The following is a 27,113-nucleotide window of genomic DNA, read 5'->3' as shown; positions in this document are numbered from 1 at the left end:
GGATGGGGTGAGACTGGTTGTGGGGCAGAAGAAAGAGGAAACCAGCATAAATCCAAGGCTTTGGTAGAAAAGAGTTACCATTTAGTGAAAAAAAGGAGGACTATGAAGGGACGAATTTCAAGGGAATCAAGAGTTTGGTTTGGACCCATTAAACATGAAGAAAGATAAAAGAGGGAAGGAGAGGTGGAGGAATAAGGGCTCAGGGTGGGTCACGAGAACAGGATATGTGGGGTGTTTCAGTGGTGGCCACAAAACCAAGAATCCTGTGACCGTACAACATGGGGGAATATAACCCAAATTTTGTAATCACTGAAAATGGAGTATAACCTTTAGAAATTGTATTAAAGAGAATATACGTACATATTTCCCCATAAAAGACAAAAGAAAATGTTTGCATAATAATCGTGCCCTTCTTATCCATTGTTTCCTTTTGTAGTTTTTAGTTTAATTATCTCAGAGCCGGTTCCATATCATGATATCGATACACCTCAGTGTTGTTAAGTTACAAGATATTATACTGCATAGATGTGTGATATTTCAATGACAGCTTTTGATAGACATTCAATTTGTTTCCAGTATTTTGCTACTGTAAAAAAAAAATGATTCAATAAATGTGCTTGCTCATGTAAAAAACAAGAAAGAATCCTGTGCTGTGTGTAGAACTGACTGAGGTGGAGAGAGAATGAACTCCCAACACGAGGCAGAAGGAGAAGAGGAGTGTGGCAGGTCAGAGGTGAAGGCCAGATGCTCTCCTGACATCAGGAAGGGGGTGATTATGTAAACAACAGATAGGACATCCCCAGGCCCATGAGGCTATACCCCACATTTGCAGGGGAAGATGGCATGGTCACATTCAAAATTTTCATGTTTTGTATTCATGGCTTACTAAAAAAAGGAAAAAAGAAACCAAGATAAAAATATTTCATAATTTGCTTAGCGTTAGAGGTGAAAGGAGAAGGGAGAATCTGCACATGCTTTTCTCTTTTCTAGGTCAAATCAAGAGGTCTAGGAAGGGAGTTGCCACTGTGGCTCAGTGGGTTACAAACCCAACTAGTATCCATGAGGATGCAGGTTCGATCCCTGGTCTTACTCAGTGGGTTAAGGATCTGGTGTTGTTGTGAGATGTGGTGTAGGTTGCAGATGTGGCTCAGATCCCAAGTTGCTGTGGCTATGGCGAAGGCGGGCAGCTACAGCTCCAATTCGAGCCCTAGCCTGGGAACTTCCAGATGCTGCAAGTGTGGCCCTAAAAAGAAAAAACAAAACATGTCTAGGTAATCTCATACTTCTTCTTATAAGCAGGAATCAATCTGCATGTTGCCTCAAGTGGAAATAGGATTTTCTAAGCTGCTCTTTCAACCAGGATAGGGACTACCATTCACCTTCAAAGATGTCCGTGAGGGGGGGTGTGGTTGGCAGTCAGAGAGGAGGAAGAAAGAAGGGGATTATTCTTATTGTGGAAACACGGTGGAAAGAAAATCCAGGGCGTCAGATCAAAGGATGTTCTATGTCATAGCTATCATACTACTGCTAATGACATTATTCAAGATAAGAAAATTGCAGTCAATCAAAATACCCACCTCAGCCTCTGAAAGGTGTTTCAATAATCAAAACACTTTTTCGCAGGTAGGGGTGTAATCATTAGAGGCACATGTGACCATAAATGAATGAGTTGAAGCTATGACACAGCACTGTACTCACCACTTGTACAAAAGTGCATGAGCTCATGAATTGTAGCTAGACGTTTCGTACTGTTCCGTGGCGGGGGGAGGGGGAATTCAAGGAATTCCCACAGTGGCAACTTGGACTGCATCTCCTGCTCAATTTGAACTGGATCAAAATTCTTTAGGTCCTGATGAAAAAGAGGAACATGATGGAAGACGTTAAAGTAAGCTGTCAAGTGCCTTATGCATATGGAGAAGGCAAAACATGATATCTTTGCTCTCATTATTTTCGAACAGGGGAAATCAAGGGTAATTGGGGAAGACAAACTGTTAGTACTTTGCTGACAGTCCAAAAAAAAGCTAGTTCTCACTTTGCCAGAGGTTCCTGGTACACAGAAATGATGGATTCCTCATTTACAGTGACAAACTGCCAAAATCTCAAATATATTCCTCTCTCCCTTCGGAGATCTTTTTCTGGCCTCCACTAGTTTGTTCCCCTCCCCCCATATTAGCAGATATATAAAGCAAAGAACCATTCGATTTTAATGCAAATTTGGTGTGGTCACAATCAGTTTAATGGTTAATCGGACCACTATACTTAGGACAGTTTTCTTTGAGGATGTAATTTCTCCCTGATCCATTTCTGAGATTCCCCCTTTGCAAGCAGGTACCCACTTTGTACATTATTTTTAATTAGTACCAGTATAGCTATCTAATTAAGATTCCTTCAATGGAATCATTACCAATGAGCTTTCTTGGATCCATTTAGCTGCAGGTTGACCTTGGTTAATTACCTTTAGCACGTACTTCTTATGGGCGTGGGCATCGTGATAGTTCAGTAGGAGAGGGCCTTTGGGCACTGGTTTGCTTTCATTTTCTTCTTCAGATAAGAATATTTCATGGAGATTCTATTCAAATGAAAATTATATTGATTTAAAGAGAGAATCCAGGCGTTCCCATCATGGCACAGTGGTTAACTAATCTGACTAGGAACCATGAGGTTGCGGGTTCCATCCCTGGCCTTGCTCAGTGGGTTAAGGATCCAGCATTGCCATGAGCTGTGGTGTAGGTTGCAGACGTGGCTCGGATCCCATGTGGCTGTGGCTCTGGTGTAGGCCGGCAGCTACAGCTCTAATGGGACCCCTAGCCTGGGAACCTCCAAGTGCCACAGTGTGGCCATAGAAAAGGCAAACAGACAAGGAAGGAAGAAGGAAGAAAGGAAGGAAGGAAGGAAGGAAGGAAGAAAGGAAGAAAGGAAGAAAGGAAGAAAGGAAGAAAGGAAGAAAGGAAGAAAGGAAGAAAGGAAGAAAGGAAGAAAGGAAGAAGGAAGAAAGGAAAAAAGGAAAGAAGAAAGAAGAAAGAGAAAGGAGAAGGAAGAAGGAAGAAAGAAGAAAGGAGAAAGGAAGAAAGAAAGAAAGAAGAAAAAAGAAAGAAAGAAAGAAAGGAAGAAAGAAATCCATACTAGAATCCATACTTTTCCGAAGCACGCATGCTTTGCTTTGGGGATTTCTCACGCCCTCTGACCTTTTTCTCCCTCTCTGTCAGACAGAGAGAGGGTAGGATGGACACAATGTGAGCTGCGAGTCTGTGGTCCAGCCCATCTGCTCTGGGAGGTGGCTCCACCAGACTGGGTGGGACGAGGTCTTCTTCACTTGCCACAACCTGTTGATGTATAGTTGGGAGGAATTGGTGTCATGGTCAGCTCCTCCCTCACATTCATGTATTTTCACTGCTTTTCATAAAGACAAGGGAGTTTCTGTCAATGAAGTATAGTGATTTTACAAAGTGGCAGTGTAACTATAAGAGACTAACAAAATAAAAGGGAAATGCTTTTTAATCCATGCATTAACGTATGTATCATTTTTAATACATGTATTAGGACAAATAACACAAAATGCAAATGGTAAACAAGAAAATACCAGATAACTATGAAAATAGAAGCCAGATAACTATGAATATAATATTTCTTAATGATTTTACTTTCTCCTAAAGCACCCAAAGCTATACTCTCACATCTTCAGATTCAGTAAATATTTATTGAGTACCTACCACTGCCCCACACAGTGTGTGGCATCCTGGCATACATTACCTCATTTAGACTCGCAGCAATATTGCTGAGTAGATAGCACTTCCCATTTTTCAGAAATGGAACCAGGATGAGTGAAATTAGGTGACTGGCTCAAGTCCAAGGCTACTTAGTGGGGAGGAACTAGGGTTCAGGTCAAGTTCTCAAGATAGAAATGTTACAGGTTGTGAAATCAGTAAAGGGTAATATTCCCTTTTATACGGAGAGAGAGGTCTAGAAAGATTAACTGCCTTGTTTAATTTTACGTGGTTGACAAAGGAAGTTCAAATATAATCAAGACAGGTACATAATTTATCATTCTCCTCTTCACCTTTAATAGTAAAATCACACTCTTTGATTTCACATCTGTCTATGGGATTTCTCAATCTTGAAACTTAAGACCTTTAGACCAGATGATTTTTGTCCTGGGGGCTATCTTGTGCACTTGAGAATGCTTAGCAGCATCCCTGGCCTCTGCTCATCTGATGCCAATTGTACCCCTCCAACTGTGGCAACCAAAAATATCTCTGGACATTGTCAAGTGTCCCCTGAGAGGCATGCTCCTTCTTGGGAACAATAACAAAATAGTCTTATACTCTTTGCTGATTGTCAACATTTTACTTTTTCAAGAGTCACTCCTGTCTCCACTTTCTATCTTCCTACCACCTCTTGGACCCACTCCAAGAGACCACGCAGAATGCTCCATCTCTGAAATGTTAAACTTGAATACCTCCTTTTATAAAATCCCACCCAATTTCCCTTATATTTCAATTTTTCATCCCTTCATCATCAAGCATTTATTCAGAATTTATTCATTCAGTATCTATTATTGAAGCCTTCAGTGTGTTAGGCACTGAGCTTACCAACTGTCCCCTTTGGTACCTAAAAAATAGTAGATGGTTAATAAATGTTTGTTGCTTTGAGTGGAGTTGAGTAAAACAAGGAAGATTAAGATAAATAAAATGATGATACTGTAAGCCCAACAGCACTGTTGAATTTTTACAGGTTAATTGATATAATAAAACTATTAATCTTTCAAAGGCCTCACGGGGTAATTAAAAGCAAATATGGGAGTTCCCATTGTGGCTCAGTGGTTAATGAACCTGACTAGTATCCATGAGGTCATGGGTTTATCCCTGGCCTTTCTCAGTGGGTTAGGGATCTGGTGTTGCTCTGAGCTGTGGTGTAGGTCACAGACGAAGCTCGGATCCTGAGTTGGTGTGGCTGTGGCTGTGGCTGTGGCTGGCAGCTAGCTTCGACTTGACCCCTAGCCTGGGAATCCCCACATGCTGTGGGTGTGGCCCTAAAAAGACAAAAAGGAAAAAAAAAAAAAGCAAGCAATTATGAGTGTTTGCCTAATTGATTAGAAAACTAAAGCAGCCAACAAACATAAAAATGTATACTGGAGGTAACACAGATGACAGAGCCTAATGTTTTAATATTCATCAAGATAAAGCAGTGTGTTATACACATGAAATAAGAACAACAATAGGCAGTTATAAAAAGGACTTAGAGAACTTATAAATTAAAAACATTATTGTTGAAACAAAACATCAATAACAGACTGGACTCCACTGGAGAATGAATTAGTTGGAAATTTAACCCGGAATTCTCCAATGGAAAAAAAACTGCAAGAAAATTTAAAACACATGGAGGAAAAAGTCAAAAATTCCAACATTCATCTCATAATAATTAGGATAAATAAATAGAAATAATATTTGAAGATGTAATTTAAGTGAGAAAATACATAGTGTCTACTATGGGTTAGGTGTGCTTGTTGTGTGCAGAGCAGAGAGTGATAAATAAGACTAGATTAGGTCCCTGCTTGCATGGAACTTCCATTCTCGTGAGAAGAAGCTGAGACATAAAGCAAGTAAATATTTTTAAAAGAGAAGTTGTTGATAAGAAAATGAAAGGAGGTGCAGCAGTAGAGAATGCTCTGGGTTGTGGGCTTTCTTTAGATCAAATGCTCGGAGAAAGCCTATCTCAGGAACGCCACCTCCCCTGGGGACTGAAAGACAAGGAGTATCCAGCAGGCAGACGTGTGGGAGCAAAACTTTCTAAGGAGAGAAGTTGGAGGAACAAACAAGGTGGAATTAGGGTATGTGAGGAAAAAACCAGAAGATCTGTGTAGATGACCAATAGTAAGAGAGAGAGACAGTGTGTGGTCGGGGGCAGGAGATGAGAGGACAGGAATAGCCCAGAACCATATTTTTAGGGTCTTTATTATGCACCAGCACAAGGTAATTTTGATTTTCCTCAGAATGTGATCCCAAACCACATTATAATCCTTTAGATCATAAAGACAATGATAAAACAAAGCCAGATCTATAGATAGCCTTGCATTATCAACTATAAAGAGAAAACGCTAAAGACTTCCCAAAAGAAAAAACAGATTACGTACAAAGGAAAAAGCGTCAGATTGACATCAGACTTCTCATAAGCAACATTAGAAGGAAGCCCACACACAGCAACGCTATCAATACCCTTGGCCACGTAGACTGATGAGGTTCAAAAGTCGTTTCTGACCGTTTCTACTTGGACCAGTTACTTAACATTTTCATGCTCCAATTTCCTTATCTGTCAAGTGGGGAATAAAAATAATTCCTGCCCCATAGAGTTGTTCTCAGGATTAAATGAGTCGATTAGTAGCAAACTCTTTCCAAATGTATATACAACACTCAAAAACATTGACAACGTGCACCAGGTCACACAGGAAGTCCGCTAAGTTATAAAACGTTTTTAACATGCAGACCATCATGTTTGGTGACCACTATGCATAGCATTAGAAATGGACAATAAACAGTGGAAATTAAAATGAAAGATTTAGAACTGAATACATTGAAAGCATTGTGATGTGGCCAAAGAAATACTCAAAAGAAAATGCGCAGCCTTAAGTACAGTGAAGAGACTGAAAACAAACAACCAATTAAAGTAAAATAGGAAATAAACCCAAAGAAAGTAGGAGGAAGCAAATAATAAACATAAATGAAAAAATTACTAACATAAAAAGTAAAAATGAATCAATGAAACAAAATTCTGATCTTTGAAAAGGCCAACAATTGATATACCATTGACAACTGTGATCAAGAAAAGAGGGTACCAGGAGTTCCCACTGTGGCTCAGTGATTAAGAACCCTTCTAGTATCCATGAAGATGTGGGTTCGATCCCTGCCCCTGCTCAGTGGGTTAAGGATCCAGTGTTGCCGTGAGCTGTGGTGTAGGTTGCAGACGCGGCTTGGATCCTGCGTTGCTGTGGTTCCAGTGTAGGCTGGCGGCTACAGCTCTGATTGGACCCCTAGCCTGGGAACCTCTATATGCCACGGGAGCGGCCCTAGAAAGGACAAAAAGACAAAAAAAAAAAAAGAACTTTTATGATATTGACATCTCATAAAATAAAATGGACATTTAAAAAATATGAATGATCAGAGTTCCCATTGTGGCTCAGCAGTTAACAAACCTGACTAGCATCCATGAGGACGAGGGTTCAATCCCTGGCCTCGCTCAATGGGTTAAGGATCCAGCATTGCTGTGAGTTGTGGTGTAGGTCACAGATGTGACTCAGATCCCACATTGCTGAGGCTCTAGCGTAGGCTAGCAACTACAGCTCTGATTGGACCCCTAGTCTGGGAACCTCCATGTGCCACTGGTGCGGCCCTAAAAAGACAAAAAAAAAAAAAAAAAAAGAATGATTAAAAAACTGGCCTCAGAAGTGGGAAAATCTGATAAAATGTATAGAAGAAATTTTAAATGCAGTTGAAGACCATTAATCATCCCATTCACCTAACTCCTCTTTCTCTTCCATTAAAACACCTCCAGAGGGTTTTAATGGATATGCCTACCAAACAGCAAAAGAAAGAGGATTGAAGCTGATAAGGCAAATTTTAGCTTTATTCAAAATGCTCTTTTTTAAAAATATTTTTATTTTATTTTATTTTTGGGGGGCGACACCTGCAACATATGGAAGTTCCCAGGCTACGGGTCAGATTCGAGCTACAGTGCCAGCCTATGCCACAGACACAGCAATGCCAGAGGCAAGCCACATCTGTGACCTACACTACAGCTCACGGCAATGAGGGATCCTTAAACCCACTGAGGGGGGCGAGGGATCAAAACTGCATCCTCATGGATACTAGCTGTGTTTGTTTCCACTGAGCCACAGTGGGAACTCCCTATCCAAAATGTTCTAATCTTTGTATGGGAGGATGCATTCAGGTATTATGAGCATAATTTCAAAATAGGTTTTTAAAATTTTTAAATTAAAATATAGTTGATTTACAATGATCTGTCAATTTCTGCTGTACAGCAAAGTAACCCAGTCATACATATATATACACATTCTTTTTCTCATATTATCTTCCGTCATGTCTATCACAAGTGATTAGATATAGTTCCCTGCAAACAAACAAACAAACAAAAAGGGAAGCAAAGGGAGATGACGTGATTGATTCGAGGTTTGCCCACCTGCGAAGAAAGCTTCAGCAAGTGTCCACCCACCTGTTCCAGCATACAGTGCAGTATCAAGGGCACAGAAATGAATTCTTCTGGAATTGGATTCAGCAGATCGTTGTAATATCTCATGTCTACTTCATTTGTGATGATGGAAGCCACTGTAAAAGATACAAAGTATCATCGTTCAACCACGTGTTCTGTTTCCTTTATCAAAATCATATCCATCAAGTGCTGATTTTTTTTTTGAAAAAAAATTTAAAATTTATTGTTTATTTTTTAGAAAACCACTGATCTTTAAATAAAAAATGAATTCACCAGCATATTCCAACTATGATCATGCCCTGAAAAATGTAGGTTCTGTAGGTGGAGAGAGAGATGAAAGCAACATCAAGGGCCATCATTCCTTAAAGGACCAGCTCCTGGCATGGATCTTCCAGCAACAGGTTTTATACATGCCTGGTGGTGGTGGTGGTGCTGGGCCTGGAGCTTGCAGCTCTTCATATTGTTGTGTTTTCTTCTTTCCAGGCATAGTAGCAACAGTTTGTAGAGGCTGAAAGGAGAAGAGTTTAAAAGAAACAACTGAAATATCCGGCTGAGAGAGGCTTTCCTCCAATGCTGGTATGATGGACTCTGACGGGATTCTGAGATTGTATGATTATGTTCATACCACAAAATCATTTGCTAATATTAGGATAAATCAATGGGTTTTGTCTGAGAACAGAAAGAAGTTAATGGGAAGGGGCATTTTTCAGCTTTTCCTAGTAGAGGCCATTCAGCAACTTCCAGGAAACAGAAGGAATAATGGGGCAAAAAAACCCCAAAATCTCCCTGGGGTGATTTAGAGTCATGCCATTCTCCCTCTTGGAATCCTTCAATGGTTCCCCATTGCCTTCAGGATAAAACCCAAACTCTTGAGCTTAGCACCAAAGAACATTCTGGCTGCCACCTTTCCAGCCCCTATTGCCGCTCTCCCTTTTGCAGGAATGGCCTGGGAGCACAGCCCCTTCCCCGTGGTGTGGTTCTGGCCATAATACTTCTTTTCTTTGGCCATCACATCTTTGTGTATCTTTGCCCCTTTCTTAAGAATATGACTCTGTCGCTGTCCCAGGTCAGGTTTCGCCCTGGCAGTTCACCCTCAGCCTCCACCACCTCACTTATCCTTCCTGGTAAGGTCTTTCTGACGCCCATCTCTCCACCCTTCTCCTCCCAGGATCAGGTTAGCTGCCATGCTTCTCGCTTCTCCTGCGACCTCAGCTGACTCGCCTCACAGCACTCACCACTCGAGGTTGAAACCGCCTCTGCCTTGAGCGCCATCCCCTTTAAAGGCGGACCTCAATGAGGCAGACGGGGGCTGGGTCTTGTTCCTGGTTGTATTGCTAGCACCTGGGACAGTGCTAGCACCTGGGACAGTGCCAGCACCTGGGACAGAGCCAGCACACGGTAGGTGCTAAATAAACACGGTGATCAGTTATTAATATCCCTCATCGTTCCAGATGTTATTTTATTGCACCACGACTGAAATGTGGGTCCTAGCATCATCTCTGCGTGCAGACGGTTGGGGAGCTTCATAAAGCCCCCACCACATGGATGATCTTTAATGCTGTGCTGAGGGCCTTTCCCTGATCCCACCCTCATCCATTAAATCCCAGTTGGCAGTGTTCTCTTGCTACCAGTATTTATGTGATTTTTTTTTCTTCAGGTTTTACAAATGTGAAAATTAAGGTTCAGTGGCTTGTTCAGCCCACTAAAGACATTCAAGCATGTGCCTACCTCAGAAATTGACATAGCTGCTAAGACAGGTTTCTCACTAACCACCTGTGGGACATGAATAAGCCGCATGCTTTCCAAATAGTGCTGGTGCTGCCTTTTCCAATCCAGGGTGTCGTACATCAAACAGGCAATATTTTCAAAAATTTTGGTGCCCAATTCCAGCTACAGGTGAGAGAATTAATGACATTAGTTAATCGTTTCATGGTGTTGGGATCAGATGTTTGGTTTGTATCTCCCGTATAGCCAAACCCATCACTTTTTTTATGGAGAAGCACCTCCCCAAATCGCTGAATCCCAGCCATGGTGATTGAGTCTTCATTTGCTGAATCCTCCCAGCCCTTCTTGCTCATCACGACGCAGACTGTTCCCTTTGGAGGGCCCGAGGGCTGCCTAATAGTGTAAGAGCCTAATTAGGGCTTCAGTGAAGTGAAAAAAGCCCCATTCATTAATTTCAGCAGTGTAGCCAATTTTTGAGGCTTCTCCATTCCTAAAGCAACGTGATAGGCAGTTTCCATATCCTCAGCCCCAGACAAGCTGTGGGGGATCTCTTACTTGGTGACACAAGGAGTGCAAGTGGAGGGAGTTCCCTGGTGGTCTAGTGATTAGGACTCAGTGCCTTCACTGCTGTGGCCCTGGATCCCACCTCAAACCACTGCATGCCACAGCCAAAAAAAAAAAAAAAAAATCACAATGGCAATCACCACTCAGGTATGCTGCAGCATGTAATTAGGATTTCTTCCTTTCCTCCCTGCCTCCTTTCTTTTCACCTGTGCCTCCTTTAGGGAAGAAACTCTAAGACAGACTCTGATAGACAAACTCTGATAGATTTGTACTGCTATAATACCCACGAGTTTAATGATCTGGCACGCTGATCCAATACCTCTATTACCTGGGGTTTCCTTTCCAGAAGTGGAAAAGCACTGTTATCCCTAGGTGAGTCTGCTTGAAAGCAGAGAAGGATTAAGTCGGCTCATCCTATGTCTGAGTTGAAGCTGTAAGGCAGTGTGAGAAAGCTCCTGGTGTGGCCAGGAGATCACAGTCTGGCGAGAGTCCAGGGAAGGACCCCGCCTTGCCCATCCTCACAGCACAGCCGCCAGTCTGGGCTTCACGCATCCGCTCTAAGCCTGAGAATTCTTCAGTTAAGCTTCAACTTAATATTCTTTGCCCACCTTCTGGCATATAAACACGTTTTTGTTTGTTTGCGTTTATAAAATATCTACTAAAAACTTCTGCCCAATTATCCCTTAGCTTAACTGGTTAATTTATTTTTAAATCAAACAGCAAATTGCTTGCTAAAAGCCAGAAATTATTTCAGCAAGCAAGGTCTTAACTTGAGATGTTGCAGATGTCCACGAGCAGTTAGCACTTCTTGATGGGCATTTATTTGATGTGAAGCTTTCGTTACCTGGGCTCAGAGGAAACGCAGGCTGCTTGTTTGCAGCCAAAGGTACTAATGCTTTCCTTCTTCCAGGGAGGAAGAAGATGAGCTGGCTGGCTCCCGGCTTGGATAAGAGGCCATTATCAACTTACAGATAGAGATGAGAGTAGGTTATCTTGTATCTACACCATGTAGTCTACTTGTACTGGAAATAGGCTTATTTCTTTCATATTTCTTAGGTGATCCTAAGTTTATTTTAATTTAATTTTTTTCATGGCTTCACTCACAGCATATGGAAGTTCCTGGGCCAGGGGTTCAATCTGAGCTGCAGCTGTGACCTACGCCATAGCTGTGGCAATGTCTGATCCTTTAACCCAGTATGAAGGGCCAGGGATCCAACCTACACCTCTGCAGCTGCCCGAGCCACTGCAGTCAGATTCATAATCCACTGTGCCATCGCAGGAACTCCTGTGATCCCAAGTTTAAAATGAATTTGTTGCAGTTCCCATTGTGGCTCAGCAGAAACAAATCTGACTGGCATCCATGAGGATGCAGGTTCGATCCCTGGCCTTGCTCAGTGGGTAAGGATCCATAATTGTCATGAGTTGTGTAGGTCGCAGATGGGGCTTGGACCTGACATTGCTGTGGCTGTGGCATAGGCCAGCGGCTACAGCTCCGATTGACCCCCAGCCTGGAAACCTCGATATGCCATGGGGGAGGGGTATGTAGCCCTAAAAAGCAAAAAGATAAAATAAAATAAAATAAATTTGTTCTTCAGTATTACATGCAATGGCCTCTTCTTCTGGAACCTCACTCTATGACTAAACTGCTTTCAAGGCTTTCTCACCTCCTCATCCTCTGTGCAGGGTTGCTCACTCACAAACCATACCTCACAGAGGCATGCCTAGACTCTACAAGGCTCCTGTCATCAGACCCAGACTGCAGCCCTGGCTTGAAGAAGATGGTCAATAACTACTTGCAAAGCGACTCATAGAAAATCAGTGTGTCCAGCTGCGCAGCACAGTCCTCAATGGTTCCTTAGACAGATTACATTTTCACTCCTGACAGTTGCCTTCATGGCCCAACTAGAGACCCTAGATGTTCATCTTCTAGTTCCGAAGTCAGGAATGTTCTACCACAACTAGTATTTCAAACTGATAATACTTTTTCAACATGAAATTTCTCAACTTTTGTTGCCATTTAAACTCTTCCACTTGAATTGCTGCCATGATGCACTGGGTAAAGAATTTGACTGTCATGGCTGGGGTCGCTGTGGAGGTACAGGTTCGATCCCAATCATGGCACAGTGGGTCAAAGCATCCAGGGTTGTGGCAGTTGTGGCTTGAATTCAGTCCCTGACCTGGGACTTTCCATATGCCACAGACGTGGCCATAATTTTTTTTTTTAAACAAAAAGTATAAAAAACTCTTTCACGCTCTATTTTTTTTTAAAGAAAATATAGCCATATTCACTCTCCTTAAAAAATGAAGTGATTAAATTCTAATGAGTAGAAAATTGTTAACACTGGAGTAGGAAGCAGAATGCTGGGAATGACGCTGGGTCTTCTGGAGTCACAACTGTGTGCCTTGCTGTTCACACCTGTGTACTGAGGTCTTCTACCTCGAGGCATTTCAGCTCCTCTCAGCCAATGCCTGGGAGTAAATCAGACACAGAGAAGGAGCCCTAGCTAGAGCAGGAGCAGAAGGTTCTGGCTTTGAGGCTGCCTTAGAAGACTCTTAGAATTGCCACCTCTGAATTATGATTCAGGATCAGCATGGCTGGGATCTCCTATGGTCTGTTGAACTAAGTTCTTGACAAGGTGTGTGGCCAGAACTTGGCCCAAATGAGAGGAGGACGGTCCCCACAAAACGTTAATTGGTGGACGTGGGTTTTTGTTAGATGTAGGTTTTTATGTTCTTGAGAGAAGAGCTGGTCTCTTGTAGAGAAAGGGTAGAAAGCTGCTTTTGAGATGGGGTTTCAAGATCCCAGGGATACAGCCTCCTTCCCAAACATACATCACATTGGCTGGGCCCAATCTAGGATTCCAATAAAACAGAGTGCAGTATTCAAAGTTCGACACGACGTGGAATGCCTGTATCTCTGCGATAAGGAAACAGGGCCCAACCTAATATGAAGAAGCAGAGAACAGATGGACTCTTTAATGAGTTCAGAATTAGGAAGCAGGGGAGTGAGAGGCAAAGCAGGAAAGAGGAAGAGATCAGATGAAGGTGCAGGAGGAGGCAAAGCAAAGGGAGTCTCAGCATTCAGTTTCGTCTACATCAAGCTCTGCCTTCGGCCAAGCTTTTCTACATTCAGCTTTGTTTTCCACGTAGAAGCTGAGGCTAAATATTTATGCTCACCATTGGCGAGGTGTCAGACGCAAGTGTTCTGTTGCTATATGGTGACACCTCTGCCTTATGTTGACAGCTGTATAACTCAAACTGATCAATCCATTGCTTCTTATGCAAACCCTGTCCATCCTTCAAGGTTCAGATCTCGGCGACCTTCCAGTGTTTTCACTTACTTCACCAAGCGCACATGCATCTCAAGGGAACAGAATCAGGGGCTCTCACAGGGGGAAGCATCCATGCCCCAGTCCTTGGCATCCTACCTTTTGGCTCAGAAACTGTTGCAGGCTTTGATCTCACTCTTCTCGTCTTAGACAGCCAGGTTTGGGGGTTGTTGTTTGTTTGTCTGCTGGCAGCTACCCCAGCCACTATCCAGACACCCGTCCTCCTCCTCCACCCTGCTTTTTCCAGCTCCCTTCAGTGCATATTTCATGTGGTCCCTCTTCAGGACTCTGCTTCAGTTCAGTTTCTTTGGAAGCTGACACATATTGCCCTGCAGGGATTCAACACTTCTGGGCCCCTGTTTGTTGAGAGTGAATCAGAAAGAAACCTGAGCGGTCTCTTTTTCTATATCAGGAATGCCTGAATTGATTCAATACTCCTGGGCCCCTGCACGGTCTCTTTTTTTTAGAAACAGAGACCAACCAGAAAGCCCTGAGAGATCTCTTTTTTAAAAAAACAGGAATTCGTGGATATCTTCCTCAACATCTGTGATAAGTAGTTGCTCAATATATTTTTTTTCCTTGTCTTTTTAGGGCCACATCCGTGCCATATGGAGGTTCCCAGGCTAGGGGTCAAATCAGAGCTGTAGCTGCCAGCCTACACCACAGCCAGATCTAAGCCACACCTGTGACCTATACCACGGCAATGCTGGATCCTTAATCCACTGAGTGAGGCCAGGGATCAAACCTGCCTCCTCATGGATGCTAGTCAGATTCGTTTCCGCTGAGCCACAATGGGAACTCCAATATTCTTTTTAAAAAACACCCTCATATAGCTAGCATTTGCTACTTTTCAAAGCATCTCATTTTTTATTTTTCTGAATGAATAGGCAACTTGGAGTGTTTCACACACAGAGCACATAGATGGATGGCGCTTTGAACACTGCTGCTCTGTTCCATGGTTTTGGTCTTGCCTCTCTGCAAGCACCTCAGTAGCAGGGGCCAATTAATTCTCTCGGGAAATGCCTGCTAATTGTTGGGCTGGGGTCAAGTCAATATATTAAGATAGACCTTGTTGGGCAAATATACTAAAAGTATGACTTTGGCAATAAAATCGAGGGCCTAGAAGAGCAGTGTTTTGAATAGATATATAAAAAAAGAGAAAGACAATGTAATTCAACAAACTGTGAAATTTACTATTTTTACAATTAATACATATTGGGACTCTACTACTTAGAACATTGTTAAGGTGTAAAGCAATGTGACATGGCACCAAATAAAATAATTACCATCCTTCATCTTCATCTATATCTTATTAATTCCTACAGAAAAAGCTGAAGAACCAGGTCATAGCCATTATTGGACATTCAATAATGACCATGAAGGTGAAGGCGCCGGGCGCAAAGCCTTCTCTATAGTCAGTGATGAATAAACATCTGGGAGTGAATGGATGGGTAAATGGAATCACAGTGTCACATATTCAAACCACTCCCTCTCATTAATGCATGTACTAACCAACATCTCGCTGTCTGACCAGTCAGATGGGAAGTCATCAGCCTTGACCATGTATTCAAGCCGAGCAACATCAAAGAGATTTGTTTCAGGTTTGTCATTATTCAGGATGGGTTCCAAGTACTTCCAGAAAATTTCAAGTTCTTTTATGCCATCCTCTTTCTTCAATTTGTCAGCTTCTATATCTATAAGAACAACATGTTTATACTACAAAATGACAGTGTTGAATTTCATCCCGCTTTAGGTGGATAAGGTGAGTCATAGGCATTGCAAGATGTTTGCACAGTACCAGAAAATGCAAAGAAAGAAATGCCATTTTGAGACATGTTTGGACCTGGACTATTTATGAAATCAGAGGATTTTACATCTGAAACTGATATTTAATATGAGCTTTTCCCACCCTTTCATTTTATACTGGAGGCCCAGAAAGATTCTGATAAGGGCCCACATTTCAGAAGCTTCCCTCACTCTTAGACTGCCTCGAAAGAGGAGCAGTTTTTCCGAAAAACATTTTTTTTTTTATTATTTTAGTGTTTGCTGTACAGCTGGTTAGAAAAGCAGTTGATCCAGTTCTCCTTCCTACATGGCCAAAACCTAACGGGATCGACAACTGACGCTTCAGTTAAATTTTGGTCACGTTGAAATAGCTACTGGCTTCTCTGGGCATTTGAGCTCTGACTGCAAAATAACAAGAGTTTTCCAAAAAGTTATACTTGAAATTTTGTCTGACATATTTTGGTTTTGGCCAAATAGGTTCTACTTTTAAGATTTCATTATTCTACTGTAAAGTTTATTTTTCTATGGTTGTATTTTTATATATTAATTTATTTTTATTTATTTTTTATTTTTTAAGAGAGAGAGACTATGGAACTTATGCAGCATTTTCTCATTGGCTTCAATAATAGTTATTTAGTGTTACAACTATCCCTTGAGATAGTCAGGAGTAGCTGGGGTTGAATCTCAACTCTTTCTTTTACTTAATAGTTGCCTCTAGATTGGGAGTCCTTTTTGGTAAAATGGAAATAATAAAACATATGTCCGAGGGTTGTCATGGAAACTGCATGAATCAACACACTTAAAGCCCTTAGCGCTGAGCCTAATCTCAAGGCCTGTGCCCAATAAATGGTAGCTATTATGATTACCAGGGGACAGCCATTTCTAACTTGGAAAAGAAATTTTTACAATGTTGTGTTACAGAAATTGGGATGTGGTTGTACAAGTTACAAAGCACTGGGCAAAGGATAGCATTAATAAATAAAGACAAAACAATAGCATGTGGCAAAAAGAGCTTGGACTGCCAGGTCACACAGGCATACAACGAATCCTAATTCTACTACCTAGAGTACACAGTAGGGTTTCGTTCCCATCTAAACGTGGGGATCTATTGTAATTCCCTTAGATGAAGCCCCTGAGGCTCCAAAGGGCTCACTGGCAGGAGGTGGTTGGAACTTCATCCCACAGCTTCCTGGTCTAAGGCCTGGAAGATAAGCGCCTCAGATCTATCACAATAAGCCAGTCGCAAGGCAGAGCAGGAATCCAAGGCTATGACCTCCCTCAGGCCACATGGTGACTGTGGCTTCTGGCAAAACAGATCATCTACAGTCCGTCCACCTAGCTCATGCTTAGGGTAAACGTTATAGATCAAATATCCCTGAGCAATGTAGTTGGATAACCAAGTCTATGTTCTCTGTGGCTACACAGGGGTATAAACACAGGGTACGAGATGAATTTGCAAAACGTACACCACCTGGCTAGAGCAAGCAGCATAAAGAGCAAATCAAAGTTGCGCAAGGATTTACTAATGCATGTGTTGTACAACTATGTTCTGGACAGAAAATCGTATTTGTCCTTTAAGGGCAGGGGGTCATATGGAAGCATTCAGTACGTTGTGGAGCGGGCTGCATACCTTCTGGCTGAAGAAAACTTTCCTGCTGCTGGCTAACGGCGGCCAGGTGTGTCTGCAGAGGTTCATAATTCTCTGACGATATTTTAATCACGCTGCTTATGGGAATGCCAAGCTCAGTCATAATCGCCAAGAGCTGAGGATCGCTGAAGCCCACAGCTATAATGTAATGCTGGGCACCGTCGTCCGGCTCATCGTCTGTTCAAAATACCAGCGAGAAGAGTGGCCGTCGTTTTAAAAGAGAACAGGTTGCACTCCGCCAGTTCAATGGCTTCTATACATTATGCATGCGTTCACAATCCCTCCGGCTTGCCAAAAGCCATCCGGTTGGCTGGAATGCAGTCAGGTTGACTGGTTTTCATTACGGCCCTTCCAGGAAGAAGGCTGTGACCATTTTACAAAATATTAAATCACGTTTGCAAATGAGACAGAGGCGTAATAGGAGGACAGACATACATTGGGCCTGTCGTCATGGAAAATGTGTGCTTGGGTTTTTGTGAAGAGGAAAAAAAAAAAAGTTTAGGCTGTAATTTTTCTTGGTTCTAATCTCTTCTGAGCAACATCTGGCTTTACTCCTGAATTACGAGTAGCTGCAGCTTTGTGGTATTTTATAAGCAGAGGTGTTTACAGGAGCGGGAAATATTGAATATGACCATACACCCTAGCAAATCATTCTGTATATGTATGTCAATAGGTGTGAATGCTGAACATGGGTTATGTAGCAACTATATATTTATTGCTTTCCATTTAAAAACATATTGTGTATTTCCTAAAATTTTTCTCCTCTATTTCGTCCTGGCTACACAGTTTTAATAGAGTTTAAAACATGAGTTTACCCTAGAATGTGAGATTCTGGGAGGTGAGAATAACTGATGTACTCTAATATCAGTATGAGATAGTGCGTGAAAATATTACCTCTTATAATGGTCCACTGAGATTAATTTTAAAATCGTACAACAGACTTTTAATTTTCTTTTCTTTTTTTTTTTTTGGCCTTTTGTAGGGCTGCACCCGTGGCATATGGAGGTTCCCAGGCTAGGGGTCTAATCAGAACTTAGCTACCGGCCTATGCCAGCGCCACAGCAACACAGGATCCAAGCCGCATCTGCGACCTACACCACAGCTCATAGTAACACCGGACTCTTAATCCACTGAGCAAGGCCAGGGATCGAACCTGCAACCTCATGGTTCCTAGTCAGATTTGTTAACCACTGAGCCACGACGGGAACTCGAAGACTTTTAATTTTCAAGTAGTGATTTTCCTTCAATTACTGAAACAAATCAGTGTTGATATGTCCTCATGGAATCCACAATAGTTGCCTCTAAGTCTAGTGGATTTAAAGCAGAGACATATCGGACTTCCTTGGTGGCTCAGTGAGTTAGGGATCCGATCGGGCATTGTCACTGCTGTGTCTCAGGTCACTGCTGTGGCACAGGTTTGATCCCTGGCCTGGGAACACGCATGTGCCACAGGTGCAGCTGAAACAAAAAGGCAGAACTGTATCAGAGGTGTCAAATTGGTAAAGGATGTGAGGACCTGCCATGTCATCTACACAGGATGGAAATAGCAGCAGCTCCACTTGGGTTCACGGGAAGGTGGCAACGAATTACTCATAGCTGCTCAAGTCAAACAATTTTTACATCGCTAAACTAAATGAAAGAAAGTTCTGGTTGCTCTGTCTAGGACAGACAATAGGAGAAGTTGAGGCCAGGAAGCCATGAGCTCTGCGTGAGTCACAACGTAACTGGCTTGATTTTTATTGCCACTGTATTTCACTCACAACAATAATCACATTTACTTTGCCATCTAAGTGTGTCTGACTTTCCCCAAATGTTCCCAACAAGACAGTAAGTGCCTCAGTGACACGGTCAGCTCATTATTGCATCTTTTATCTGAACCGTAGCCTATAGCAAAACACATGCTAAATAAATATTGGCTGAATATACAAATGAACTGCAAGTGGAAATATTTTTCTATGAGAGTGCCACGGGGGGGTAGGTGATTTGCGGCTTTAAAAAAGTGAAGAGGCTAGAGAAGATTAAGCATGGTTATAGGAATGATTTCTCAAGTTACTCCGTAGGTCATAAGGCAAGAAGTGAAAGGCGCGTCTTACTGACCAATGCACTCCCTGGTGTCCTCTTCTTCCCCCCTCCTCACTAACTGGGTGGCCTTCTTCACCGCCGTGTTGGCCTCAGGCTGGTCCTTTCCCTTTCCTTTGGCAACCTTGGCATTCGGGGCCTTCTTCTCCTTGGGAGTTTTTGCTTTCCCTTTATCCTTTTCTATCTTAAGTCTGTCTTCTATCACCTGGAAAGACAGGTTACTTTTCATTTAATCATACACTGAGCAAGCAATGGCTTTTCCATCATTAGGTAAATTAACTACTTCATTCAATCACTCCTTTACTCATTTATTCTTTCTTTTTTAAAGTATGGTTGAGGAGTTTCCATTGTGGCTCAGTGGGTTAAGAACCCGACTAGTATCGGTGAGGATGTAGGTTCCATCCCAGGCCTCACTCATTGGGTTACAGAGCTGGCATTGCTGCAAGGTGCGGCATAGGTCGCCGATATGGTTTGGATCTTGGGTTGCTGTGGCTGTGGTGTAGGCTGGCAGCTGCAGCTCTGATTCAAGCCCTAGATTGTGAACTTCCATATGCCTCAAAAAATATATATATAGTTGATTTGCAGTGTTGTGTCACTTTCTGCTGTACAGCAAAGTGACCGAGTCATACATATACATACATTCTTTTTCTCATATTATCTTCCATCATGTTCTAGTCCAAGAGACTGGATATAGTTCCCTGTGCTACACAACCCTCCTATACAGTTGGGGACAATGTAAATTGGCACAGTTATTCATCCTTTACGCTAGGACAATGGAGATCCCAGGTTGAGCCTATGTTGTAAGAAGGTGCATTAAGCACCCAGACTAGAGGAGATTGTCACACAAACAACGTTCTGGAAGGGAATTCATCTTAAAGGAGCTAAGCTTGGCCTAATAAAGTTAGTTGGCGGTGGACAGGGCAAGTGGCAGATTCTGATACACTGTGATGGTGGGAACTTGGGTTTCCCGAGCAGCCTAACTTTGGGGTTTCTCCATCTGGGTCTTGCAGAGAGGTGGGGTTGTTAAAGAAGAAAACAAAACTTAAAAATAAAAACAGAAGACTTTTCCCTAAAGTCACATTGATAGTTTTTCCAAGTTTAAATAGTGTATCAACCATTTTTAACTGTTAAAAGATTTTTTTAGGTTTCTAGCACTAACATTATAATGTCACTTAAAATGCATAGATGTCATCAGTGGCTATTATTTGATAGGTTCCAAAAAGGGATCCATATAGGATCTCAGCGGGCAGTGCTAATGCTTTTCACATCGGTCTACGGCATCTGAGATTGTCATACACCCAATTTTTCTAAAGACCCAATTTTTCTACCATTTTTTTCATTTCGAACAATTGCTGAAACTGCTGTCTACCATTTCATGTGATAATGATACTTTCCATTCATGTGTTACAAATACAAATAGGGTGTGTTTGTTGAAATAATGTGGTCATATTGGATCATCAGGTGGCCGTATAGAAGATCCAGAATATGCTTATGTTCTTTAGCTTTTCCATGTTCAAAACTGCACACAACAATAACAAATTATTGGAGCAACATGTGGGACTCTGTTTTTTCCTGAGGTCGCAAAACCAAATTTGAAGAACTCTGTCCTAAGACACTTTGAGACAGAGTAGACGATACATTGCTTGGGTACCCAGCTATCAGAATGTAGCACAGGGTTGGGGCAGCAGGGAGGAGGGTCTGCCTACTCCATGAGGCTTCTGGATATTGATGGTCCAGAGATCCAGGTTAGCTTTAGCACCTGGAGGAAGTGGCAGGGGTGCCCATGGATTCTCCATGCAGGCCTGGCCCCTGTGGCTCCAGCAGTGAGGAAACTCAGCCTCCCCATCACCTGCTCCTCAGCAGACGGAAACATCAACCGAGGCTGGAGATGTCACTAACAGCCTTGGGTAGAGGCAGCAAGAAAAGAACAAAGTAGAGTACAGAGGTATGAAAAGCCCAGCACTTCTCTCTACGCCAGATAGAAATCGGTCCGTAAAATAGGGCTGGGTTCTGTCCCCTTGAACTTCTTCTCTACTAGAGAAGAAGAGGAAGAAGAAGAGGAAGAAGAAGAAGAAGAAGAAGAGGAGGAGGAGGAAGAGGAAGAGGAGGAAGAGGAAGAAGAAGAAGAGGAAGAGGAGGAGGAAGAAGAGGAAGAAGAGGACGAAGAAGAGGAGGAAGAGGAGGAAGAAGAGGAAGAAGAAGAGGAAGAAGAAGAGGAAGAAGAGGAAGAAGAAGAAGAAGAAAAAGCACATGAACAGTGACATAACAGTATAACTGGAAATTTTCATGAGTTCCATGAAGGACAAAACCAATGTGGTAATAGACACACAACTCACCACTCTCTAGTAAGCTGGTGGGAAAGACTCTGAGGAAGTGACATTTGAGTGAAGACCTGAAGGATGAAGAGTCATTCATGTGAGAAGCAGGGAAAAGGTAAAGTGTGTGTGCAAAGGTCCTGAGACAGGTGTGCTCAAGGAATTGAAAGGGGGTGAGTATAGCAGGAGAAGAGTGGCCAAGGGAGAGTGGTCCAGGATGAGGAGGGAGAGGCAGGGCATCCAGGGCTTTGGAGGGGGGGTGTTCATGAGTTTATATTTTATTAAAAATGCACTGGCAAGACCATAAGGGGTTTTAAGTGGAGGAGTATTGTAATTTTGCAAGATAGGAAACCAGACTAGTAAGGAAACTCTAGCAATAGTCCAGATAAAACCTAACGGTGCCTCTAAAAGTTTAAAGTGTGGTAGAATGGAGAAATGCAGAGGGGTTTAAAACTGATGTGGATGCTGAAACTACAGGGGTGGAAAGGTTAGAGCTGAGGAGTGAATGAGGAGGCAACAACAAAGATAATGCCCCAGATTTAATTTAGGTACCAGGATGGTTGACAATGCCACTCACAGAAAGAGAGGAGATGGGACAAGAAATGGTTTTTACCTAAGATGGACAGACCATTCAGAATGATCTTGTTAAATGTGAGGTGCTCCTGAGATGACAAGGAGGCAGCTAAATACACACGTTTTCTTTGCAGAAGAGTGATCTGGCTGGAATTACAAACTCAGGTGTGGGTAACATACAGATAGTAGTTGCAAATGGAAGAGATAAGACCCCCTGGGATAAAAGATCTCAAGAAATGTGAGAAGTGAACCTGGGATCATGCTGGAAAACTCCAATACTTACCCATTGGGTATAGGAGGAGGTGTCTGCAAAAGAGATGGAGAAGTTACTAAAAAGGTAGAGACCTGAGGGACTGAAAAGCATTGGTACTTATAGGTGACATTATGAGAGCAGTTATGGTGGACAGTGGAGGCAGTGAATAGGGAGGCAGTGGACAGTGGGGTGACCAGTTGCATGGACAACTGTTTCAAGAAGTTTGCTTGTGGAGGGGGAACCAGGGCTCTCTGATTGTTCAGTGGATGAGTGGACAGAAGGGGGAGTGTGAGGTCAAGCTATGTATAGATGCATGTATGTGTGTAAAGTCAAGAGATGTGTTTGCAGGCTTATGGAATGATCCATCAGAGAGGGAGATACGGACAACATGGGGGAGACCAGAGTCCTCGAGGAGGCCAGATGGGATAAGATCAAGAGAATGTGTCAATAACTGGACATCGATTGGAAGAAAGACAATTTCTCAGTTTAACACAAAGAGTGAAGAGGGGATGGGAGGCTGGATACGAGTGCAAGAAAGAGGTCTTGATGGTGTTGAGAGAATGTTTCATTGTTTTCAAGTGAAAGTTGAAAACCAGAATGGCAGGTACGAGGTAGAAGGCTTGAATAGAAAAGAGACTGTGAGTCATCTCAGAAAGCAGGGGAGCATGCTTACTGAAGAAATATGGTAGAACTCTCTGCCAATGTTGAGAACTTATTGGAAAATTTGAGGTTGTTCATTTAAATTGAAACCAGAGCCCCAGTCAGTGCCCCTGAGTCCAATCAGCTCGCGGGCGTTGGTAAGACTCGTGCTGGTGTCTCCCAGCTATGCCTTGGATCACAATGGGTCCACTAGAGTAAAAAACCCCTGCACAGCTCTGAGGCAGACAGCTAGCCTCACCACACAGAAGTCCCAACCTGGCCATCCAAATCCACCAGACACTTCTACAACGATCCTTTTAAATAACATCCCAGGGTGATCTTTAGAACTGAAAAGAAGAAACTGTTTTAGATTACATTATTCTAAAGTTCACCATCATTCATTTCATTCATCTCCATTCATTCAAATTCCATCATTCCCGAAACATTTCCTGAGTATAGTGGACATTCATGTCCTGATAAGATAGTAAAAGTGCCCTCTAGCCCTGCGGGCTCTCTGAGGTAGGGTGTTGAGCCAGTGCACCCACATGGCTCTCAGCCTTTTGCAGCCTCTATAGGAAAGGTCGAGGTTCTACAAGGTAAGGAACTCTCTGAGCCCTTTCTCCTGTAAGGTTTCTTTGGATCCCAGAGAGAGCAGGGCTGATGACAACCAAACTTTCAAAATAAGGATGACTTTTTGCGTGCTTTCCCGATGTCATAATTTGTTCTCACAAAGCAAACTGCAAAATGGGTTATTTTATTCCCATTGTATAAATGAAGACCTGCCATTTGCCCTTGTACCCACAGCTATCATAGAGATTCAAGTTGGCTTGACCCCAAATCTTTAATTCATTTTACTTCCATGGGTCTCCTGTGAGCCTCGGTCTTTGATGTTCTTGCACGTTCTTTTCCAGGCCTGTCTGCCTTCTCTCTACTCAGTCTTTCTAGGAGCCCAATATCACTAGCTGCTTGCTTTTCTGTTTCTCCTCCTTCAGTGCTTCACCTCCCTCAGCTCCTCTTTTTGCTCAGTGCTCCCTTGCTTCTTTTCCTCTCTTTCTTTTTGCCTTTGCATTCCCTTAAGCAAGGCCAAACTTGGTACCCTGGAGACAAGCATCTTTTACATTAACTCTGAAATCACTCATATTGATCACCCTCCTTTCACAAAAATATTTAGAAAACACTTCTAAATTCTGACTTAAGTAACTTTCAAATTATCAAAAAATGGAAAAAATATATATAACCTACCAAAATCACCAAATCTCCTCTCTCCAGAGAAGATGAGTGTGGAAGCTGCTAATGAACTCTTTCAGATTATGTTTATGTGTCATTTGAATGTAATCTTTATTGTTGTCTCTATACAACTTAGGGTTCTGCATTTTCCATTTCACAGTGATGCATCTTCAATTGGAGGAATTTCAAGAAGAATTACAACATAAGGAATTTCCCAAAGCATTTGTATATGTTCCCATTCTCGGGTCATCTGTTCACAACTTAAAGAACTCAGAGGGAACTCTTGCCAATTCGACAAACATTTAGTAAGGGGGTGACATCCAAAAGGTCCCTCTTTCTCCCGTGTTTGGGGAGCACAAGTTCTCTGGCATATGAAGGGAGAGTCAAGTTCATTACAGAGCATATTTTCTTTAAAATGCAGTGTATACAAAAAGCAACTGGATCCCTCCTACTGTGAGAAAGCTTTGGATAGGCAGGATTTCTTACCAGTTAAGCTACAGAGCAGATGTTGGGCTCTTGTCTTAGCAACAACCAAAAAATATTAGCTTTTCACATACTCAGTTGAGTATCAAGTGACACCTCCCTAGAATCCTTAATCTTGTTATTCTCATTTTTTAAGGGGACAAAATATTCCTCTTACATTCTCCCTCTCTGGAACAGGGCAACCTAGTTATTTATTGCGTCAAAATATCTCAGATTCTATTTTTTTCCTAAATTACTTCTTAATATTAAAGCTCAAACACCTCAATGGGTATTCATTCTGTTGATCTTCACAATGAAAGGGCAATAAATGGTAAAGGCCAGTGGAACTGAGGGTAATGACCTGTACTTAATCTTATAGCTCATAGCACCTCTATGTATTTGTGTATAACTTTGTGTTGCATGTACATTCTATCATAAGATTCCTACAATGACATTATTAAGGCTATAGATAAGAAAAGACACCATGGAAGTTAAGTGTCTAAGTCAACTCCATTATTATGTGGCTTATGAGAAATAAGGTCTGTCTCCTGAGTGCTCCTCAGTTTTCTTTCAAGATATCACTCTGTCTTATGAGCAACCTATTCTATTGGTCACAGGTGATGAGAGGACAACAGATGGAAAGAAATGTGTAGTATCAAATAAGTTTGAGAGATAGTAGATTTAACAATATTAAAGAGATTTGTTTTAATGACATTATTCTATCTTTAAAGCTAATACGAAGTTCATTTGAACAAGGGGTCATTTATTATTTTGCTTAAATGGAGAACTGGGTCTAAATGGTCCTAGAACCTGCTTTGGAAACACAGGTCATGGGAATAGTTAAGTAATCCATTTCTATAAAACTATGCTAAGGAGATTATCCAAAATATGAAGAATTTTATATGATGAAATTGTTCTTCACAACTTTGTTACCATGAAAAAAAAATACAGAAATAATGGAAATGTTCAAGAATAAAGGAATTTTCAGAAAATGATTGTATTCAATAGAATATTACCTAGCCAATAACAATGATAGATGGGGATGCTGTGATAATGAGTATAATTATAGTATATTTTAACTGAAAAAAAACTGGATTAAAAAAGTTTACAACAATGACAGCTATGTAAAGAAACAAATCCACAGAAAGAAACAAACAAAGGAAATACACCAAAATGTTAACATTAGTTGTAATAGGGTTATGGCATTATGAACATTTTGTTGTTCCTTTTCTGTATTTTCTATTTACTCTTTCCCTTCTTGGCTCACCTGCTAAAATAGAAAAGATAATGCATGGGATTGAGTTAGGAGCTTGCTTTTGAGTTAGAGAGCTGCTCAAGTGTAGCACATAAAAGTCTAGGTATATACTGGATTCACTTGACTAAATGAGGCAATCTAAAGCTTGCACAAAGTCCTGGGGTGTCACGTTGCCATCTTCATGGTGCATTTCCTCCTCTACAGAATCAGAACACGACCGTGTTTGTCAGTGGCGGTGATGAGGGGGTGTGTCTTATGTCTATCTGATGTCTGTTCCTGCAGGATCCTATATGATTGAGAGGTTTTAGCGCAGAAGCAACCAGTGTTATCCTACCTCAATGTCAAGGACACACAGAAGGATCGAGGATGTTTGGAATAATCCAGGAAAGTCTAGTTCTAAGAGATTCCCCTGCCCACCAGGGACCAGCTCATTTCTGGGCAAGGGGCAGGGTAGGACTGGATAAGAAATCGGGATTCCTTTGGGAATGGGAGGTTGGTTAGCTCAGTGGCCTTTGTCTTTGGTGACTTTTGTTCATTTCTTTGACCAGTCCCCCCACTTAACCTCAGGATGTTGTATGCAATGTAATTAGCGAGTTGGTTGATCCCACTGAGTAAAGCCATTTGCCCCTACAAGGAAACATCTCTGGAAAGTTCTCCACTCTTTGTGAGCCAACGGTGCTATTTTGCATAATTATTGCGACACACTCAGAAGGGGTATGTACACTGATTAAGAACATAGTCTTAGTGTCTGAGAGTTTTCGGATTCAAATCCCAGCTCCACCTCTGAGGAGCTACTTAGCCTTGGGAAATACTTTTCACACCCTCAGTTTCCCCAACTGCGAATTGAGACTAATTCTCTACCTCATAAAGTCATTTAAAGGAGTAAATGATATAACATGTATAAAGGGCTTAGTATTGTGCCACGCAGTCAATAATGGTAGTTAATTACTATTATTAGCTGCTGAACGGCAGCTGCTTATATTTCAGATTACTACTCTATTTTACATATGTGTGTTTCTGTACATTTTTCTGAAATCTA

The 27,113-nt window shown here is 42.0% G+C and overlaps 1 protein-coding gene across 1 annotated transcript in view; it reads right to left on the bottom strand.

The window, feature by feature from the left end:
• The window catches only part of SPAG17 (sperm associated antigen 17), a 249,707-nt gene that overhangs the window by 150,436 nt on the left and 72,158 nt on the right, over positions 1-27,113 (bottom strand). Inside the window, exons 5-13 of the mRNA XM_047784894.1 lie at positions 19,369-19,555; positions 17,254-17,448; positions 15,351-15,532; positions 9,949-10,110; positions 8,635-8,728; positions 8,224-8,336; positions 3,186-3,323; positions 2,456-2,569; positions 1,699-1,849 (exon numbers count right to left, since the gene is read on the bottom strand). Of these exons, the coding sequence (XP_047640850.1) occupies positions 1,699-1,849; positions 2,456-2,569; positions 3,186-3,323; positions 8,224-8,336; positions 8,635-8,728; positions 9,949-10,110; positions 15,351-15,532; positions 17,254-17,448; positions 19,369-19,555 (1,336 nt within the window). The remainder of the gene's footprint in view (positions 1-1,698; positions 1,850-2,455; positions 2,570-3,185; positions 3,324-8,223; positions 8,337-8,634; positions 8,729-9,948; positions 10,111-15,350; positions 15,533-17,253; positions 17,449-19,368; positions 19,556-27,113) is intronic.

The sequence above is a fragment of the Phacochoerus africanus genome, chromosome 6 (genome assembly GCF_016906955.1).
Source record: "Phacochoerus africanus isolate WHEZ1 chromosome 6, ROS_Pafr_v1, whole genome shotgun sequence".
NCBI classification, from domain to species: Eukaryota; Metazoa; Chordata; class Mammalia; order Artiodactyla; family Suidae; genus Phacochoerus; species Phacochoerus africanus.
This window is presented reverse-complemented; position numbering and strand designations above follow the sequence as displayed.